The sequence below is a fragment of the Triturus cristatus genome, chromosome 3_1 (genome assembly GCF_964204655.1).
Source record: "Triturus cristatus chromosome 3_1, aTriCri1.1, whole genome shotgun sequence".
Classification (NCBI taxonomy): domain Eukaryota; kingdom Metazoa; phylum Chordata; class Amphibia; order Caudata; family Salamandridae; genus Triturus; species Triturus cristatus.
Window position 1 is genome coordinate 1,062,801,184 of NC_140583.1, and position 21,530 is coordinate 1,062,822,713.

At 45.7% G+C, this 21,530-nt stretch overlaps 1 protein-coding gene across 1 annotated transcript in view; it reads left to right on the top strand.

The window, feature by feature from the left end:
• Window positions 1-4,601: 4,601 nt before the first annotated feature.
• Window positions 4,602-21,530, top strand: part of UPK2 (uroplakin 2) — a 49,495-nt gene continuing 32,566 nt past the window's right edge. Inside the window, exons 1-2 of the mRNA XM_085645881.1 lie at window positions 4,602-4,819; window positions 5,050-5,199. Of these exons, the coding sequence (XP_085502007.1) occupies window positions 5,139-5,199 (61 nt within the window). The 5' untranslated portion in view covers window positions 4,602-4,819; window positions 5,050-5,138. The remainder of the gene's footprint in view (window positions 4,820-5,049; window positions 5,200-21,530) is intronic.

The window sequence follows — 21,530 nt, forward strand, 5'->3', positions numbered from 1 at the left end:
TAAACATAAAATGATAATAACTTTGAGTTGTTATCATTTTATGTTTCCGTGCTGCTTTGCTGGCTGCAGGGCTGCTCTACTCTCAGAGCATGGCAGGGGAGTAGTCGTTTACCCACTCCTAAGTGCACATAACTATTTGGCTGGCCCTCTTGAGCCGCCCAAAACAGTCATGCGCACTTTCCCTGTTCTCCATGCAGGCTGCATTACAGCCTGCGTGGAGAACATGCCCAGGCCACCATTCCCTGGCTGAGCGTCGAACCAGGACGCTCAGACCAATCACAACGCTGCGTTGCAGCATTGTGATTGGTCAGGGGAGCCTGACTGTACTTCCTGGCTGTACTTCCTGTACCTCAAGTCCAACGAGGCGAGCAGGAGCAGAGACGCAGGACCCGGCGGCAAGGTGTTTCTTTTTTTTTCTTTGCACATCCCCCCCCTTGCACCAACGAGCCATGCCGGCCGCCACTGGCCCTTAGTCCTGATGTTTGGTGCGCCCACCGCAGATCCCATATCTGGTGTGCATTGTCCCTGTCCTCCTGTTCACTGGGCCCTGATTGGACGCCTTGCCTGGTTTGTGTGGTCAATTGTCCAGTGGGTGCTGGGCCCGTGCAGGCCTATGCTTGGTCTCGGTGTTCCTTTGCACTACTGCGGATGGACCCTGAATGGCCAATTCTGTGCCGTTATATACCTCTCTGCCCTGCTGTAGTTAGGCCCTCACTGGCCGGTGTCTAGTCTGGAGTCAATTCATTCTTTTGTTGAGTTTTGCAGGGCCCTTGTCTGGTCTGTGTGGCTCCTATCTACTATTACTGAGCTCTTGTCAGACCTCCATCTAAATGTGTGGTTTCTTGTCCTGTTGCTCTGCACTTGCAGACTCATGTTTGGTGTGTGTATGGTTACTTGCCCCACTGTTGCTTGACCCTTGCAGGACCGTGCCTACTGTTGCTGGGGCCTGGTTGGTTCATCCCTGATTTGTGTGGCCTTTTGCCACGCTGTTATTAGGCAATTGTTGGGCCATGGTGCCTGGTCACTTGTGTTGCATTTGATAGGGTTGCATCCTTTTTCTGAGAACAATATTGGCCATTTGTACCAGTTTTGGAGCTTGATAAGGGTCAGAAGCTGGTACCCAAAAGCGTTCTAAAATTATTTTTCCTTTTTTTAACACAGCAGAGCTGTCACTATTAGCTGTAAAAACCACCAAAGAATAATCTAGACAGCATTGAAATTATTTAGCCATGCTTTCGTCTGTATTTTTTCCTTTACATTTATATTTCAAATGGGCAAAATACGAGATTTGAATGATTTCGTGAGTTTCCTACTGTGTTGCCCTATGCTCTGCTGTTGATGGCTCTTGCAGACACGTGCATAGTCGGTGCGGCCCTGTGGTCCGCTGTTGCTGGTTCTTGCAGATTCATGCCTAGCTGGGATGGTCCTGTGGTCTGCTGGTGCTAGTTCTTGCAGACACGTACCTAGCTGGTGACCCTGTGGTCTAATGTTGCTGGTTCTTGCAGATACATGCTTAGTTGGGGCGGCTCTGTGGTTTGCTGTTGCTTGTTCTTGCAGAAACATGCCTAGCCTGAGTGGCCCTGTGGTCTGCTGTTGCTGGTTCGTGCAGATGCATGCCTAGTCAGGTGGCCCTGTGATCTGCTGTTGTTGGTTTTTGCAGATACAGGCCTAGTCGGGCAGCCCTGTGGTGTGTTGTTGATGGTTCTGGAAGATGCATGCCTAGTCTGGGTGGCCTAGTTGTCTGCTGTTGTTGGTTTTGCAGATACAGGCCTAGTCAGGCGGCCCTGTGGTCTGCTGTTGCTGGTTCTTGCAGGTACATGCCTGGCCTGCGTTGTCCTATGCTCTGCTGTTGCCGGTTCTTGCAGATACATGCCTAGTCGGACGGCCCTGTCATCTGTTGTTGCTGGTTCTTGCAGATATATACCTAGCCTGGGTGGCCCGCTGGTCCTCTGTCGCTGGCTCTTGCAGATACATGCCTAGTCTGGGTGGCCCTGTGTTCCTCTGTTGCTAGTTCTTGTAGATATATGCCTAGCCAGGGCGGCCCTATGCTCTGCTGGCGCTGGTTCTTGCAGATACATGCTAAGTCGGGGTGGCCTGTGGTTTGCTGTTGCTGGTTCTTGCAGATACATACCTAGCCTGGGTGGCCCTGAGCTCTGTTGTTTCTGGTTCTTGCAGATACATGCCTAGTCTGGGTGTCCCTGTGGTCTGCTGTTGCTGGTTCTTGCAGATGCAGCCTAGTCTGGTGGCACTGTGTTCTGCTGTTGTTGGTTTTTGCAGATACAGGCCTTGTCAGGCAGCCCTGTGGTCTGCTGTTGCTGGTTCTTACAGATACATACGTAGCCTGGGTGGCCCGGTGGTCCAGTGTTGCTGGTTCTTGCAGATACATGCCTAGCTGGGGCGGTCCTGTGGTCTGCTGGTGCTAGTTCTTGCAGACATGTGCCTAGTCGGGTGGCCCTGTGGTCTGCTGTTGCTGGTTCTTGCAGATACATGCTTAGTCGGGCGGCCCTGTGGTCCGCTGTTGATGTCTGTTACAGATACATGCCTAGCCTGGGTGGCCCTCAGGGCCGGACTGGGAACCAAAACCAGCCCGGGCAAACTGCTCAGCCGGCCCCCAGGAAGGGGGGGGAATGTTGCGGCCGAGCTGTTTGTTAGGGCCAGTCTCTGCCGATTTTGTTACAGGGGGGCGATTTTGCCAGCCCCCGGTAACAAAAATGGCTACCCAGGAGCCCAAACAAAGCCCCCTCCCTGGCGGCCCACGGGGTAAAACGCCTGGTGCCTGCTACAGCCAGTCCAGCCCTGGTGGCCCTGTGGTCTGCTGTTGCTGGTTCTTGCAGATACATGCCTAGCCGGGGAGGCCCTGTGGTCTGCTGTTGCTGGTTCTTACAGATACATGCCTGGCCTGCGTTGCCCAATGCTCTGCTGTTGCTGGTTCTTGCAGATACGTGCTTAGTCGGGCGGCCCTGTGGTCTGTTGTTGCTGATTCTTGCAGATTCATACCTAGTCTGGGTGGCCCAGTGGTCCGCTGTTGCTGGTTCTTTCAGATACATGCCTAGTCTGGGTGGCCCTGTGGTCCACTGTTGCTGGTTATTGCAGAGACATACCTAGCCTGGGTGGCCCCATGCTCTGCTGTTTCTGGTTCTTGTAGATACATGCCTAGTCTGGGTGGCCCTGTGGTCTGCTGTTCCTGGTTCTTGCAGATACATGCCTAGCCTGGGTACCCTATGCTCTGCTGTTGCTGGTTCTTGCAGATGCATGCCTAGTTTGGGTGGCCATGTGCTATGCTGTTCCTCGTTCTTGCAGATACAGGTCTAGCCAGGGCATCTCTGTGTTACGCTGTTGCTGCTTCTTGCAGATACATGCCTAGTTTGGGTGGCCCTTTGCTCTGCTGGTTATGGTTTCTGCAGATACATGCTTAATTGGGGCAGCCCTGTGGTTTGCTGTTTGTGGTTCTTGCAGGTACATACCTAGCCGGGACAGCCCTGTGTTCCACTCTTGCTGGTTCTTGCAGATACATGCCTAGCCAGGACGGTCCTGTGGTCTGCTGGTGCTAGTTCTTGCAGATTTATGCCTAGCCAGGCCAGCCCTGGGGTCCACTGTTGCTGGTTCTTGCAGATACATACCTAAACTGGGTGGCCCTGTGGTCCGCAGTTGCTGGTTGTTGAAGGTACATGCCTAGCCTGGGTGGCCCTGTAGTCCGCTATTGCTGGTTCTTGCAGATGCATTCCTAGTCGGGGTGACCCTGTGTTCCGCTGTTGCTGGTTCTTGCAGATACAGACCTAGTCTGAGTGGCCCTGTGCTCTCCTGTTGCAGGTTCTTGCAGATACATACCTAGCCAGGCAGCCCTGCAGTCCGCTGTTGCTGGTTCTTGCAGATGCATTCCTAGTCAGGGTGGCCCTGTTGTCTGCTGTTGCTGGTTTTGCAGATAGAGGCCTAGTCTGGTTGGCCTTATTGTCTGCTGTTGTTTCTTTTTTGCAGATACATACCTGGTCTGGGTGGCCCTGTGGTCCGCTGTTGCTGGTTCTTGCAGATACAGGCCTAGTCTGGTTGGCCCTATTGTTTGCTGTTGTTTCTTTTTTGCAGATACTTGCCTATTCTGGGTGTCCCTGTGGTCCATTGTTGCTGGTTCCGGGCTGCCTGGCCTGCGTGAGGCCTCTTGTCCTGCTCTCGCTGGCCCTTGCAGGTGCAATGGCGAATCCTTCTCTTCACTTCCTTCACGCCCTCGCCTCGCAAAACCCATCAGTAAATGGCGGGTACATTCGTGCTAGCTGGCAGGTGTTTCTGGAAAATGAACCCACTGCACTTACACAGGGTGCGGCGGGAGGGTGAGACACCAAATTTCTCGCATTTGTCCGGCACGGCAGGGCCGTAAAACAGGCACCTGTGGCCCGTGGGTGGGGGGGAACCCCCGCCCCCTCCTCCCCCCATGAGCCTCCTCCCACTTCAGTTTAAGGCCTATGGATTGCGTTAAGGTATGGGAGTCTCAGGGGGCACAGGTCACATTCTGTTCATTTTACGGTACGCCAACCGTGGAGGAATCTCAAACTCTCTCAACCGTCTCTTTGTTTGAATGTGTTTTTCACTCTAGTGGAATTTTTCTGTAAACTCTCGACAGTCTGGTCTAACCGGATTCCTGGAGAGCCGAGGTCTCGTTTCTTGCCGGTGCTGTCGAAACTCTCCCGGGGTCACGTTCACTACCAGCCATTCTGCGCCTCGGCAGCCATCTGAGTGGTCGTGCCCCTCTGTCGTGGCACCAGAAGGGACGCTTCGTCTTTAGCGCCTTGCTGCATCCAGAGCAAATCATTGCCCACGGCGCCTTGAGGTACCAAGAGCGAAGCATTGAATATAGCGCATTGTGGCACCCAGGGCGAAGAATCGTCTTAAGCACTTCGCCGCACCCTAACCAAAGAGTTGCTTGCAGCGATCCACTGTATTGAGGCATAGAACCGTCTAGTGTCTTGAAAGTATAGCGCCTTGCTGCTGCCTGGGGTGTATATCTTCCTTTCTTCTTCTAGAGCGAACCTGAAGAGGTTTTCCACTTTATTCTTCCAGGGACCATCCCCTTCTACTCCAGCACCGCTTCGGAACCGGCGCCCTTTACCCTGGAGGAAAGTCCAAGGATTCCTCCGTCCCTGGCCGCCATGTCGCTCACCACGACCCTTTCAGCCCTCCTGCTACTGGCCGCGGCCATCAACGTCCAGGGTAAGTCACTCGTACGTTTCTTGTGTTACGTGAGGTTCAGTCAGACACTAAAAGTACAGCATCGGGCCCACGAGACAGAGAAAGCTTCCGCCCCAGACCAGGCGCGCGCCCGCAGAGAAAGAAGCGCCACGCACGCAGAAATGGTACAGCACGTGCAGCTGCGTTTCAAGCTTCACGTACGCAGCAGTCAGGACAGTGCTAGACTCACTCACACAGGACAGGTGCAGCACGGTGAGGGCGGCACACGCCTCACTCACAAAGGACAGGTACAGCACAGGCAGTGGCGGCAGTTCAAGTTTCACCCACAGCTTTGGCAGTTCTGTAACTGTAACGAGGCAGTAATAACGCAAGCCAGGGCCGGCTTTAGTGCTGGTGGCGCCCTGTGCGACAATGTTTGTTGGCGCACACCCCCCCCCCACCACCTCCACCACGGATTCTCTCACTAGCACCCTTTAGCAGTGACCAAGTCACCATAACCCCACTCTCTCAGATGCATTGAATTAGTTATATAGCGCCACTCATACCAGAGCACTTTGCATCACACACACATTACACAGAGACAATCAATCATACGAGTGTAAATCAGTGTATAGGAAATGTTACTTAAGCCAAAGGACTAAAAGTGTAGCAGTCACATGTCACCCATACTGGTAGGCAGTATAGTTTAAGAGTGCTTGGTGTGGAGAAGCACAAACGCAGAGTCGAAAAAAAAAAAAGCATAGTTGGGAGTTTTCTTTAATAATAAGAATCGATTTCTAGCCAAATTAACCCTTTTTGCAACATTAATCCATGTTCTAATAATGTATACTTTGCATTGTGTATGCAGATCTGGGATAAAAGTTAATAGCTCACTATTCTATATTAGGACTTTAAGTTATAAATTGCAAGTAACAAAAGGATGTCTCTTTTGAAAGCAGTAATCTGCTGACCTGTTTACATCATATGTAATCTACTTGATACAAGTTCTTTGCAGCAGGCATATTAACCCTCTGAACTAACTTCACCTAAGTCAAAACCTCAACTATACAAAACGCTGATTTCTCTCCAGGAAGATAATTAATCACACGAGTTTTCTTGACATTTATGTGAGGCCTGGTAATTGCAGGCGGAAAGAAACGCTGCAGCAGGTGCTTCAAAAGCTTAATAAACTTTCAAACACGGCGCCCCCAGGAAGCCAGCACCTGGTGCGGTGGCACCGGTCGCACTGCCCTAAAGCCGGCCCTGACGCAAGCTTCCGACAAACGCAAACACGGGTGAGCAGTATCAGTGCTAACTGTTCTCTCTCACCCCAACACACAACGGATGCATCACAGCCAGTAGCTAAGGCAGAGCAAGAAACCCTCTCATACAGAATGTTTGTAATACAAGCAGCTGATGTGCAAGCTTCCTGACGTACAAAAACAGACAGCAAAAACCGCAGTCGTGCAAGCTTCCCTCGCACACAGGAGCTACAGTAGCGGAAAGAGTAATCATACCTCAACCTTTTGAGTCTCCAAGGATAGTTGAGCAGTTTTCGAAGACAACTCCATTAAATTCAATACATTTAAATCAATGTTGAGAGGGTGAGAAGGATTTTCCGGCTGAGTGGGGGCTCATTGAAGTCTATGGAAGGCATTTTGCTTGTTTGGAGGGTCAAGATGAGTCCTAGAACAGTAACCACTTCCAAAGGAGGCTGAGTTGAGAGGTGTGCCTTCCAATTAGTTTCCTCCCAGCAACTGGGGACATTTTTCTTCTCCCTGTCTGGGTCCACCACGCCTCGTAAGGCGATGCCGGAAGCAAAAGTCAATGCCGAACACCTCGTCGCAGGGCGGGGCTTCTACCACTGTGATCTGGCACTCCTGTGTCTGGGCCATGGTTTGAGACAAAGGAGCTAGCTGAGAAATCCGCCTTCGTGAGCGCAGCGGTTCCCTGACTTCTAAATGTGCAGGGGGAACCACAGGTCGCTGCCTACATCTAAAGGGCCCCCAAGTGTAGAGTCTTTCAATCCAAAGACTTCCAGTCCAGGCCTTCCCAAAAGGCGAAGAAGGCAAAGAGACAATTTTAAGCACGTTAGATGTTACGAAGGATATCACTTCACAGTGTGTATAGATTTCACATTGCCTGTACATAGGCTAAATTGTTAACTTGATGTACCAAATGACTTAGTAAAGACATGATAATAATGTTAACGGAACAGGACAGAGAGATGATGCTTCTGCCCAAACCACAGGCCTTTGGTCACGCATTGAGATCATCTCCATGTCTCCCTGGCAGCCACCAGTACATACACACATTCACGCGAGACCTTGACGTGCAAGGGTCAGTCTCTCTAAACCGAGCACTCACGTTGAGTGAGTGAAGGAGAATTCTTCCTTATCAGTTATCAAAATATTGCATATTTGAGGTAGTTGGGTAGTGTAGGTTGGAAACTCTGAGAACCAATAGTCCAGCAGGTTGATGATGGTATAGTAGGCCAGTCGTAGGGTTACTGCCGTCTTTGAAACTTCTAAAGGATCTTTGGAACTAATGGGGTTGCTGAAAAAAAACTAGAATCACTTCTCTAACTAGACTGTCTTTAGACCACCCACATGAAGCTTGGCCCTTTCTAAACCCGTGAATCAAATGTTTTGTGCTTGAAATAGATGTGATGGTAAAATATCAATTTGTGGACAGGATGAAACCTGAATGATGGCACTGAGAACTCTCATTTTCAGATCTCACAAATAAAGGCTCTGACCGTGTCAGCTCCACAGCTTTCAATATGAGATAAACAAAGACAAATTCTTGAGGAATGTCCCACTCTGAGCCAAAAGAGAGATGCTAAATTAGAACTTCCCTGAGTTCTGATGAACTATATGGCTGTCATTCTGAGGCATGCGTGTACTATTTTTTGTTTTGCTAAACAGCCATGTTTTTTTTAGAAGTTCTTGTTTGTGTTCTACGAAGCAGCAAAAAAAGTGCAAAGGGTAATCTATCAAGCACAACATTTCCGAATGTGTCAGCATTTCATGGTGGCTCGTGGATCAAGTCGTGTTTTGCCTTTTGGCGCAATGTTTCACCCGTATCTAGCACTGTTGTTCATGTGTATCATTTTTTTAAACCAATCGTTTCTTAGATTTTTTGTTTTGATTTGCTTTATAGATAGACATATGATTTAACAAAAAAACAGCCAAATACTGTAGCAATCCCATCAGGCACAATTCAACAAACATCAGAAATGTTTTGCGAGAGGGCGACCAATTCAGAAAGGCAGTTTTCCAAACCATATATATGTGTTACTACGAAGGTTGTCACCCAACGAGGGAATCAACAGGTTGTCGTGTATTATAACATTGTCTATTACTAGTGAGCAGCACATCCTAAGATTATAAAGCGGGAATGGGGAGCATTTGGGGATGGTGAAGGGAGGGAAAGGACTTTGCATTAAGAAGGCAGTAGTAGGGCGAAATATCAATACAAATTGGTTAAAAAACAAAAACAGAAGGCAGTAGTAGGGAGCATGGGCTCGCTGTGGAAAGATTCAGTAGTGCCAGTGGGTTAACGTGTCAAACAAATCAGGAGGTATAGTGTGTTGCCTGTCAGGGTATCAAGGTATGAAGAAAGGCTGCAACAGCGTAAGTCTGTCACAAATTAAGGAGGGAAGAAGTTTATGCAGGAGATGAACCTGGTGTAGAGGATATTGTCAGGGCCTCGAACAAGGTGACCCTTGATGATAAATCATTTCTGCTGTGTCTTTGCATGGACCTCAGCTTCTTGTCCATAAGAGAGGAAGACGCTTCCCTTTCTCATGGCTGCTGTAGCTAACAATGACCGTATTAGAGGATTAGCAGAAGTGGATGTGGCTCCTCTTTAGGGCCTTCTCCTGACTGTATGACAGAGGCACACATGGCTAAACCACGCATGGCTCTACTACGCTGCCTAAACCACGAATGCGTCTGAACAACGCATTCCTTTACCATGCATGCCTTTACCACCCAATTTAGTGGTAAAGGCATGACTGGTATAGGGATGTGTGGCAAAGATCATGCCCTATGCCACCTGCCCTTAGCATTAACAATTACCCCTGAGCCCTAAAAAGTACCCTGACCCCACCCTGAGCTCTTAAAACTCATCCTCCCCTCCCCCTGAGCCCTAAAACCGTCTCGGACCACCCCAAGCCCTAAAAACGACCCGACCTCCCCAAGCCCTAACAACTACCCGAATCCCCGAATCCTAAAAAGTACCCCGACCTCACCCGAGCCCTAAAAACTAGACCAAACCCCCCTAAACCGTAAAAAGTACCCCGACCCCCCAAACCCTAAAAACTACCCTGACCCCACCAAGCCCTAAAAGTACCCCTCCCCCCGAGCCACAAAAAGTACCCCAGACCCACCCTGAGCCCTCAAAACTACCCTGACCCCCCTGAGTCCAGAAAACTACCTGATCCCATCAGCCTTAAAAACTACCCTGACTCCCCGAGTCCTAAAAAGTACCCCCTACCCTTAAAAACTACCCCCGTCCCTCCAAAACCCGGCCCAGCCTCACTTATCTCACTGCTTCCTCTCCCGATACTTCATGTTCCTGGGCCCGCCCATTCTAGCATCTAGACCGCGCATTGCCTTAACCACGCATATGTGTGGTTAAGGTATATGCATGGTTAATGCGAGTGTGGTTTCGGCGAGCATGGTTAAGGCGAGCGTTGGAATGGCATGCATGGCTCTGCCCGCATTGTTCAGATCGTTTCCCCCTTCTCCTTAATGCCTTGGGTGAGACTCGATTCATATCTCCAAAGGCTGCTTCAAGTCATGATGCTGGGAGTGGGGTGAAGTGTTCATTGCAAAGGCTATCGCTACAAAAATACTAATGGGCAGAGCTGACAATTTACTCTTCATAGGAAAAAAAACTTGCACAGATGTTTATAAGACTGCAAAGTAATTTCTAGAAGGGTGTGGAGTTGTGTCATCCTCATTTGTTTCATCATCGGTGCTAGTATCTGGACTGACGTCAGACAGTCTCATCTCCTTAATAGCAACTTTACCCAAATGAAAATTGTACTTAAGTACTCTCTGGATGACAGGTGCCCGTCTGCTTCAGTGGTATCAAAAATGGTGTCGCCAAAGGCTAAGAACAGACATGTCCATGTCATTAAGTTAGTTTTGATGTGCCTCAAAAAGATATCTGAACCAGCCGGAAGCTGTGACTATCACTGATAATCCTTCGACACCCACTGAGTCGACAGATTTGGAGCTCTAAGAGTCCCGCAGTTAGCCAATCACTTGTGAATGGTGGGCAACTAAAAGGAAACTCCATTGACATTGAATTCCCCTGAAGGTGGGCAACTGAAAGAGCACTGGGCAATTCAGGCCATGAATTGGCAGGAGACGCTCCCACACAACATTCCTAGTGGTCTAGGATTTGGAGGAGCGAAGGATTCACAGAAGGCGTTAGAGAGTCCATGCAGCGTGATGGAGGACAGTTCATGAACCACTGTTACTTGTTCACCTCCAAAAACACAGCCGCAGCCACGACGCCATGGATGAAAGATGCTGCTTCCTTTTCTTACTGTTCTTGGGGGTCTCAGCCCACTTTCCTAGCTGAGGGAGTCCTAGCTCAGGGGCAAGATCTCACTTGTTTATCAACTCAAAATCCAATGAGAGAGGACTCAAGAGGCAGCGGGCTCCATACATAGTCAGGGGCACGCAAAGGAGGAGGCGTTTGGCATTAATGCCCTCAGCTTTGAACATTAACAGTGATCACCCTCAGACAACTGCCTCCTCCATAGTTATTGGATTAAGGTGAAGGCACATGATGAGGGAAAGGGCTTTAAAGCCCGTTAACGGTGAAAAGTCTGCGATTCATGAGGTTATTAGCATGCTAATGTAATCATACATATTCAAAAGGAATCACACATACTGCCTCCATATAACAGAAACATATCTGTATTTGTAAAGCAGACATTCCCAAGTGGGTCTTTTGGCGATGAAATAAAAAAGGTTTCATGTCTGTGTTGTGAGACTGAACACAGAACACTGACAAACATTAGTTAGTGCCAGTAATCTAAATTGTTGATCGGATGAGCAATCTCTAAAATATATTAGATCTGCTTTCTGAATTGAATGTACAGTTTTACATATGTATCATATGGTGAAAAATCCAGAACTTTGGTCCCCAAGCATTCTAAGTGAGGTAGGAAGCATAAAGAGAAAAATAGCTGAAGCAAGAAAGGAAAACACACAGGTGGGCCAGCGAGTCCCTGCAGCAAGGAAACACGGATTACGAGAGAAGCAGGTTACCTCGTACACACTGATCAGCAGAGCCAACCATTGACAAAGCCAATTCAGAGCAGCATGGCTGAAGAATAAAAAAAAGCCTTTGATGCAGTCGCCTATGCCATTTTGAGGCATGCACACCATGCATGTGTGCGCCTTAAAAAATGACACAGGCACTTTCTTTTTCTGTTTAGTTAACTATCCAACTTGGATAGGTAACAAATAATAAAAAAAATATGCAAAAGCGTTAAAAAAAACAATTAATGGGTGGGGGAAAGCAACATGGGGCTGGGCAAAAGCAACACTGGAGGTTGGAATCAATGGGAGGGCTCTGGGTCTAAGAAGGTAAGAAGGTGAAGCAATGGGCGAGAAAACAATGTTGATCAGGCGGGGCAGAACTACACAGGCTAGCAGGCAACAGGGAAGTATGGGGTGGGGAAAAGAAGCAAAGGGCGTAAGAGGAGGGTGTGGAAATGAGAAGAAACATGAAGGGGGTGTAGGAAGCTGGCTTTTTACACAGTGGACCAAAATAAGGTACACTGTGTAAAGGCAAACCCCAATTGGCTGACAGAGGCAAAAATGATAACCTAAATGCTCTCTTTTTTGGTAGTATGGGCGAGCAGTCAGTGGGTAGTTAGTGCTAAGCATTTATTGCACACACCAAGGCAGTAAGTGAGACACACACTCAATAAAGAAATATGACACCTATTTATAAAAAATACACACATTTTTAAATGAATTTAGATACCAAGATCATCGGGTAAGTACTTTTCGAATTATGAATTTTTACAGGTTTGAAAAGTTCACACATTGCAATTTCTGGAGCGGTAATTTTATCCTTTGGGTGAAAAACATATACTGCATTCAGGCACTTGTCAGTGACTTACGGGACCCTTCTCTTTGACTTAAGGTGAGTAGGGAGCAAGGACCAAGGCAACACCAAAAGGTCACCACAGGCGGCACCTGGGCAGTTGGGTGCAGGCGTATGTTTCAGTGTTGGGTGCCCCACTCACTTCAATGGGGAGCAGACCAGTTGAAAAGAGGCTGCAAGCTGTGACTGGGGGGCCAGTCTGGGTGAACCCATGAGGGACTCAGTTCTTGAGAAGTTCAGGCACGTAGGGACACCTTGGGTCCACCACTCCTCATGCTGTGGGGCTTGGGTGCAGTGGTGCTATTAGGTGTCGGCTTCATGCTGCGAGAGACACTGGCGGTTGAGGGGGCCTGCACAAAGAGGCTGCAGGCGGAGTCTACGAGTCCAGTCTAGGCAAACCCAAGAGTGGGCTCAGCCTTTGAGGGTCTCAGGACCCCATTGGCACAGTAACCTCTCTCGAACTCGGGCTGGGAGGTGTGGGTGCAGAGGTACTTTGAGGTATCGGGTGGCGCAGTCGGAGGCTCAGTTTTTCTTGGTTCTGCAGAAACGGGGCAAACAGGACAGCTGGGCCACTCTAGATGTGGGTCTCACTGTTCCTGAAGTCATTTGACATACAGGTTGGTTTTCCTCAGTGTTGGTGTCTGGTCTGCACACAACAAGCCTTGGTTGTTGCAAGGGGTCTGGTACCCCAGGTATTAGTGCTGTACAGCTCGGTCGGTCTTGGGATCCCCACACAAGGAGGGAGGACCGATCTGATCTGTGGAAGCACGGCAACCTCTTCCTGGGTGGCTACAGCATCGGTAGTCTCGGTAAGTGGCAGGACAGTGAACCGGACCTTACTTCTTTGGTGCCCGCGGCTGCCGGGGAATAGCTCATCTACTCCAAGGGAGTTCTCAGCAATTTGAGAAGTGCTGGCAGCCCTCCAGAATTCTTGGAGTCTCCACAGTGGCAGGACGAGTCGGTTCCTCCATGAGGCTCGGGTGCAGCAGGCAGGCTGGCAGGGTTGGTGCCAAGTCAGTAGTTGCTCCTCTGTTCTTGTGCCAGCAATATTCTTTGTTCACTCCTTTTTTGTGTTCATCAAATCTGAAATCCTGGTATCAGGGGTGCCACCTAAATACTGTATTTAGGGGCATTACAGGGAGTGTCAGGTAGTAGCCAATGGGCTACCTACCTTTAGATGACTACACCCTCTATATGACCACATCATGTGGAAAGTGAGCATAACCCTGACCCAGAGGACCTAATTCCACCAAAACAAAGATGGTGGAATTTTCCTAGTCTTATTCACTTTAGGCAGCCCACCCTAGGGGTGGTACTAGCCTGAGGGTGAACATACCTCCTGACTATCTAATTTACGTGCCTGTCCTGGTGTGAAATAGGCCCTGGGCAGGGGGTGGCATTTCCCCTGTCTGGTGGAGTCAGGATTGCATATCAAAGGCGGTGGAGGCTCTTGAAGCCTACTGCCTTAAAATACTGATTACTAGTCATCCTGCTTGGAGGAGGAGGTAATACCTCCTGCCAGAGCAGGCATTGTTTCCGACCTCATAGAGCACGGCACTCACCCCTAGGGGGTCATAAACAAGTCTGTGGTGGCAGGCTGGACAGGACCAGCCAGCGAATCCACTGGATGTCGGTAAGTTTTCAGAGGGTACCTCAAGGGTTCCCTCTGGGTGCATATATTAATAAATCCATGACTGGAATCAGTGTGGGTTTATTAATATCATGCGTTTGATACCAAACACCATAGGTTTTAGTGAAGCCATTACGTAGCTGGGAAACTCGTTTTGACCAGTGCGCAGTACATACCTTAAGGTGGCTTCCCTGTTCCCTTGTAGTGTCAGTAATTGAACTGGCCAGCACAGGGACAGAGCTGCTCATGCACATATGTCCTATAATGCACCCTGCCTTAGGGCTGTAAGGCCTGCTGTAGGGGTGACTTACAAATATTACATGCCGTGTTAGGAAGCATGGCACACAGGGTGTGTGCCATGTTGTGTTTTCACTTTTTGGAGCACATTGTCCCTCAGCCTGCAGTGGCAGTCTGCCTGAGTTTAGTGCTGGGCCATTTAGAGTGGCACAAGATATGCTGCAACTCTTAAGTACCCTCTATGCCCTAGGTACCAGAGGTGCCACTTACTAGGGACTTACAGAGGTGATAAAGGCCTGGACAATTGTTTTGGGGCAAGAACACTGGCACTGGGAGAAACACCCTTTACAACGTTGACATTACACCGGGATACCTTCACAACGCGGTTGTTACCACGACCGCGTTGTTACAACGCAGTGCCATTACAACGCAAGTCGTTACGACTTGCTCTAGATGGCACTCTGGACTAAGGAATAGTATGATTTACTATTCAAACACCTTCCCTACTGTTGCACACACTGGAGTTGGAAGAGTAAATCATACTATTACTAAGAAGTCCAGCGAGCCATCTAGAGCAAGTCGTTGTAACGACTTGCGTTGTAATGGTACTGCGTTGTAACAGCGTGGTCGTTACAACGACCGCGTTGTAAAGGCACGCGATGTAATGACTTGCATTGGAAAGAGTCATATTCTACACTGGGGACCTGGTTAGCAGGAACCCAGTGCACTCCAGTCAAAGTTGCATCAAAAAATCAGGCAAAAAGTGGGGGGGCTACTGCAACAAAAACCCAGTTTCCTACATGCAGGGGTTGGGAGGAGAAGCAACAAGCATAAAAGCAATGTGGCGCATGCAGGGTGAAGCATATGTGTGTGAAAGCACCGGGGGAGTGCATGAGGTTGAGTGCAACATGGAGGGGGATGGTGAGAAGCACATGGACAAGAGTGAGCAACATGGAGACGCATAAGGGAGACAGTTGGAAAAAACATGCATTCTCTCGGAGGGCTCAATTGAAAAGAAAAAGTAGTGCTTGAAAAGCAAGCAGTGAAAGCATAGAAGCCAGCCAATCAAAAGTGATGATAAAGAGGCAATGCTACAAGGAAAGGACAAAAACATGATTGACAAGCTGGGACAGGAATAAGAAACAGGCAAATGAGTGACAGGAAAGCCAACCAATATAAGCAAGGGGCGGATCCAAAACACCTTTATGTTCTTGGTAAGCCCAAAATATGTCTCACAACAGACAACACATGCGCTGTCTAGCAGGTGAGACCAAAAAAGGGAACGTCTCAAGTCTCACCCATCATGAGTGAGACTCACGCATTTAGAAATCACCTCTCACACATACTAGGAACTAGCTCACACCTAATGAAGAGGGCTAGGCCCTGCCATCCAAGTGTCACACTCATCTGCTTGTAGAACTACTTCAGCCAGCATAAAAGGGTACTGGAAGCCCTCCCTTGACGAGACAAGCCCTTATCTGACCTCTATAGGTGGTCGAAGTAGCTGCTTTGCGTGCAGCAGTTCCTCACTACCCACAGGTTATATATTTTCCATATATATATTGTATACTTCTGCCTGTATCATGCCTTCAGTACACTCAAATGACACATCCCTATTTAAATGAGGCTTGACATTATTTTAGGACTATCTCATACATTTAATCTATTTTAATTAGTTCATTGGTGTTACTTCCTTGTGCTGTCATTAATGTAAAAGGTTGCCTTTCATTGTTTCCTCTGACAGCAGATGTGCTCATTGGTATGCAATCAATTCTAATACATTTGAAAACCTGTCAGCTCTGCAGTCGAGGAGGGGTGGAGGGTCAGGCCTCTTATGCAGATATGGGCAGTGACGTGTTGGGTATGACTTTGATGAGCAGCTCTGGGAAACAGTTGCTGATCATGCCCCCGTGTGGTAGCGCACCCATGAGTTGGTTAAAGGAGACAGGCATGGCCATCTACACTCTTTTGTTAGAACTAGAGGCAAGTGCTTATTTAATGCAAGACCTTCTTTACAGGATACGGTGAGTGAGTAGCGGAGCATAAAACCCATGGAACAATAATGAATGGTGGTGAAGGTGCTAGATGTCCAAATAGGTGATAGTATGCACTCCTTATTTGAATTCATTTATTCTCAGTTTCTTTAAATGCACGTCTTTTACTTGCGTGTGCAGACTCGGCACGTGGCTTGCTCCAATGGCGCGCTTTTGTGAATCCATCAGGTGTGGAGCGCTGTTACGCCCCAATCCCAGTCGCATAGCGAATATCCATGTGTATACAAAATACTCCATCTCAATTTAGTAATCCATGTTGGTTCTATGACATAATTTCGACAGACAGAAAATCGACCTACAAATATATCGCAACAAAAATATCGATGTCAAGAATATCGACATCCTATCTACAACATGGTAAGTACAAAAATATCGAAAATTAAATATCGATGTCAAAAATATCGTTATTAAAAATATCGTTTTTCTTTTAGTTTAAAAATATATGTAAAATAAACCAAATTATACTTAGAAATTAAATAAACATAATTAAATATATTGTATAATATTTAAAATGTATAATTAATATATATAATTTAATAAAACTTTAATTAAACATATACATATAATATATAATATATATACTTACTTAATAATTAATTTTAATAATAATTTCTGTAACGTATAAATTATTACATGTTTTTAAAAATTACCAATACATCTATACACATAAAACAATAACATTAATAAATATTTAATAATTACATATAGCAAATAATAATCAATATTTTTAATGTGAATAATTTTTATTATTAATGGTATATTACAATAGCAAAAATAATACAAAACATATTAAATATCAGACACAATAAAACTACTAGTCCAACTCCAACAAAAACAACAGTAAGGAAAATGTTGGATACCGTAGGGGTAAAAATTACTATTCCAACTCCAAAGAGTGCAACAGTAGGGAAAGCGTTGGATAGAATAGGGTTAAAATTACTATTCTCGCTGCTATTTCGGACTCTCATTGCCTTGAGTGTGTTTTATATTTAATAGAAAATGAAACTGTTTTTTCCGATTGCTCCAGGCCTATGGCCACAGCCTGTTACATGTGCTCACGAACTGCCGGGAGCTTTGCCTCTGGTTCATTTGAATGTGTGGCGTTGCACTGCGGGCCCTCGGGCTCTATAGCGGCCGGCCCTGGTGGTTGTAGGCCCTTGTCTGTATTTTATCGTGTACCTACGGTTTCTAATAAAAAAAAATTAAAAAAAAAAAAATTACTATTCCAACTCCAGAGAGTGCAATAGTAGGGAAAGCATTGGATAGCGTAAAGGTAAAAATTACTATTCCCACTCCAGAGAGTGCAACAGTAGGGAAAACGTTGGATAGCGTAGGGGTAAAAATGACTATTCCAACTCCAAAGAGTGCAACAGTAGGGAAAGCGTTGGATAGCGTAGGGGTAAAAATTACTATTCCAACTCCAGAGAGTGCAATAGTAGGGAAAGCGTTGGATAGCGTAAGGGTAAAAATTACTATTCACATTCCAGAGAGTGCAACAGTAGGGAAAGTGTTGGATAGCGTAGGGAAAAAAATTACTATTCCAACTACAGAGAATGCAACAGTAGGGAAACCACTGGATAGCATAGTGGTAAAAATTACTATTCCCACTCCAGTGAGTCCAACAGTAGGGAAAGCGTTGGATAGCGTAGGGGTAAAAATTACTATTCCCACTCCAGAGAGTGCAGCAGTAGTGAAAACGCTGGATAGCTTAGGAGTAAAAATTACTATTCCCACTCCAATGAGTGCAACAGTAGGGAAAACATTGCATAGCATAGGGGTAAAAATTACTATTCCCACACAAGAGAGTGCAACAGCAGTGAAAACGCTGGATAGCGTAGGGGTACAAATTACTATTCCCACTCCAAAGAGTGCAACTGTAGGGAAAGCGTTGGATAGCGTAGGGGTAAAAATTACTATTCCAACTCCAGAGAGTGCAATAGTAGGGAAAGCGTTGGATAGCGTAAGGGTAAAAATTACTATTCCCACTCCAGAGAGTGCAACAGTAGGGAAAGTGTTGGATAGCGTAGGGAAAAAAATTACTATTCCAACTCCAGAGATTGCAATAGTAGGGAAAACGTTGGATAGCGTAGGAGTAAAAATTACTATTCCCACTCCAGTGAGTCCAACAGTAGGGAAAGCGTTGGATAGCGTAGGGGTAAAAATTACTATTCCCACTCCAGAGAGTGCAACAGTAGTGAAAACGCTGGATAGCATAGGGGTACAAATTACTATTCCCACTCCAGTAAGTGAAACAGTAGGGAAAGCGCTGGATAGCGTAGGGGTAAAAATTACTATTCCCACTCCAGTAAGTGAAACAGTAGGGAAAGCGCTGGATAGCGTAGGGGTACAAATTACTATTCCAACTCCAGAGAGTGCAACAGTAGGAAAAGCGCTGGATAGCGTAGGGGTAAAAATTACTATTCCAACTCCAGAGAGTGCAACAGTAGGGAAAGCGTTGGATAGCGTAGGGGTACAAATTACTATTCCCACTCCAGTAAGTGAAACAGTAGGGAAAGCGCTGGATAGCGTAGGGGTAAAAATTACTATTCCAACTCCAAAGAGTGCAACAGTAGGGAAAGCGTTGGATAGCGTAGGGGTACAAATTACTATTCCCACTCCAGTAAGTGAAACAGTAGGGAAAGCGGTGGATAGCGTAAGGGTAAAAATTACTATTCCCACTCCAGAGAGTGCAACAGTAGGGAAAGTGTTGGATAGCGTACGGAAAAAAATTACTATTCCAACTCCAGAGAGTGCAATGGTAGGGAAAACGTTGGATAGCGTAGGAGTAAAAATTACTATTCCCACTCCAGTGAGTCCAACAGTAGGGAAAGCGTTGGATAGCGTAGGGGTAAAAATTACTATTCCCACTCCAGAGAGTGCAACAGTAGTGAAAACGCTGGATAGCGTAGGGGTACAAATTACTATTCCCACTCCAGTAAGTGAAACAGTAGGGAAAGCGCTGGATAGCGTAGGGGTAAAAATTACTATTCCAACTCCAGAGAGTGCAACAGTAGGAAAAGCGCTGGATAGCGTAGGGGTAAAAATTACTATATCTACTCCAGATAGTAAAACAGTTGGGAAAGCACTGGATAGCATAGGGATTCTATAAACATAATAACCAATTAAATAATTAGTTATAAAAAAATAGCATATTAATAATTAATTTACAAAATATTTATTCTTAAATACCAATTATTTAAAATAAATATTTATATAAATAACTTTAAATTACATCCCACACTATTCCCCCTTTAACACACAACACACTACACATACAAAATACACAATACATTTAAATATCAGTTTATCTATTATTTACAATTAATAATACATTCTTTATAATTAATATACTTATTATTTACTAATTTATACATATTACCTACCAAATTACAATTATTCACAAATTAATTATTAATGAACAATACATTAATTAGCAATAACAACAAATACCATGAAATAATACATTATTTATATTTACTATATTTAACGTACTAATACCAATTAATTACCAATTAATAATTAACAATTAATTATTATTAATTACAAGTAAATAAAAATTATCAGTAATTATTTGAATTTAATTACATCCCACCCTATTCCCCTATAAACCCACAACCCACTGCACATAGAAATTCACATAATTAATTTAATCATCAATTAATCACTTAATAAAATTAAATCACCAATTAATTAGTAATTAACAATTAATTAATTAACAATACCAATAAATAAATATTAACATTAAACTAATTATAACTTATATAATTAACCAATTAATAATTAATTAACAATTAATTAATCAATTAATATATTTAATGTACAATTAGTAATTAATTAACAATTAATTAATCATAAATACCGTTTAAACAATACATATTAATTAATTAATTATAATTAAATTACTTCCCACCCTATTCCCCTATAAACCCACAACCCGCTCTGATACTAAAATGCTAAATTATATTTTAAATAATTATTAATCTCGAAACATTTATTTTTAAATGTATTAAAATACATTACAATAATCTTTAACATACAAATAAAATACATATTAAAATACATTACACTAATAAAATATCGATATTATTGACATCGAAATTTTTCATTACGATATTACTTACATCTATATTAATGACTTCGATATTATTAACTTCGATAATACTTACCTTGGGGTCGATATTCTGTCCATCGATATTCTTGACTTCGATATTCTTTACCTACGATATTAACAACTCGATATACTTGTAGGTCGACATTTAAAACTCGATATTTAGACTAACCACCATCCATGTTTAATCATTGTATTCTGTTTCATCGAGTATTATTTCATTTCTTTCGTCATCCACATATAAGGTTTCATGCTTTTCCATTACTTCTCATGCTAGAGATATGCCCATCCAGGCCTTTTTTTAAAACACTTATAGAAATGCATTGTTCATCCAAGGCAGTCCGCATCCACCCAATGCATTTCGGGCTAAGGAGCCCTTCTTCAGTGGTAACTACAAATTTGAAGAGAAAAACACCATTACTTCTTTTTACTGCATTTAACATGTAATATGATCTATACTACTCTCATTGCATTGTATAAATTCTCTAAACCATGCATTACAAAACACTACCCTTGGTTATTCCCGAAATCTCCCAAACCGTGATGCCCTGTGTGCCTTGCTAATCTGTGGGCTCCCATAATCCCTTACACCCTGGTTAATTGTCCATCCCCTGTAAACACACCAAGAAACGAATATTTCAGTGTGTCTGCTGAATCTTTCTCCTATGCTCAATGGTGAACCCGCCTCAGTCCTTATCCAAACCTCCACTATACCATTACCTGCGTAACACTTCCCATTACAACACTACAGACATAACCCCTCCCTGCAGGCGCGTAACACAGGCCCCCGCGGTGCGCGGAGGCCCCGAGCTGCAAGGGGCCCACTCAGCAAGGTACTCAGGCTTGAGAGCTCCAGTTTAAATCCGGAGTGGGGTCCCTCCAGGTACCTAGCAGGGGGGGGGCCTCAACTCTTGTTACGCCACTGCCTCCCTGCTCTATCCCCTCCGGTCTCCCCCATGTAACTACCCCATTAACACACCCACACCATGCTCAAAACACAAAAACAAATCAAACTATCAAATACCTGCAAAACCTTTGTCCTTTGCTCGACAGAAAAACAGCCTCAGCCGCGATTTAAAACTCCACCGTAAATGCGGCTGCCGACGGCCCAAGCCGGGGGCCACCCTAAGTGGGCGGCCCCTTTAGTGCCATTTGGGCACCAAGCCACCCCCTCTGATTTTGGGACTCAAGGAGGAGTCCCCCT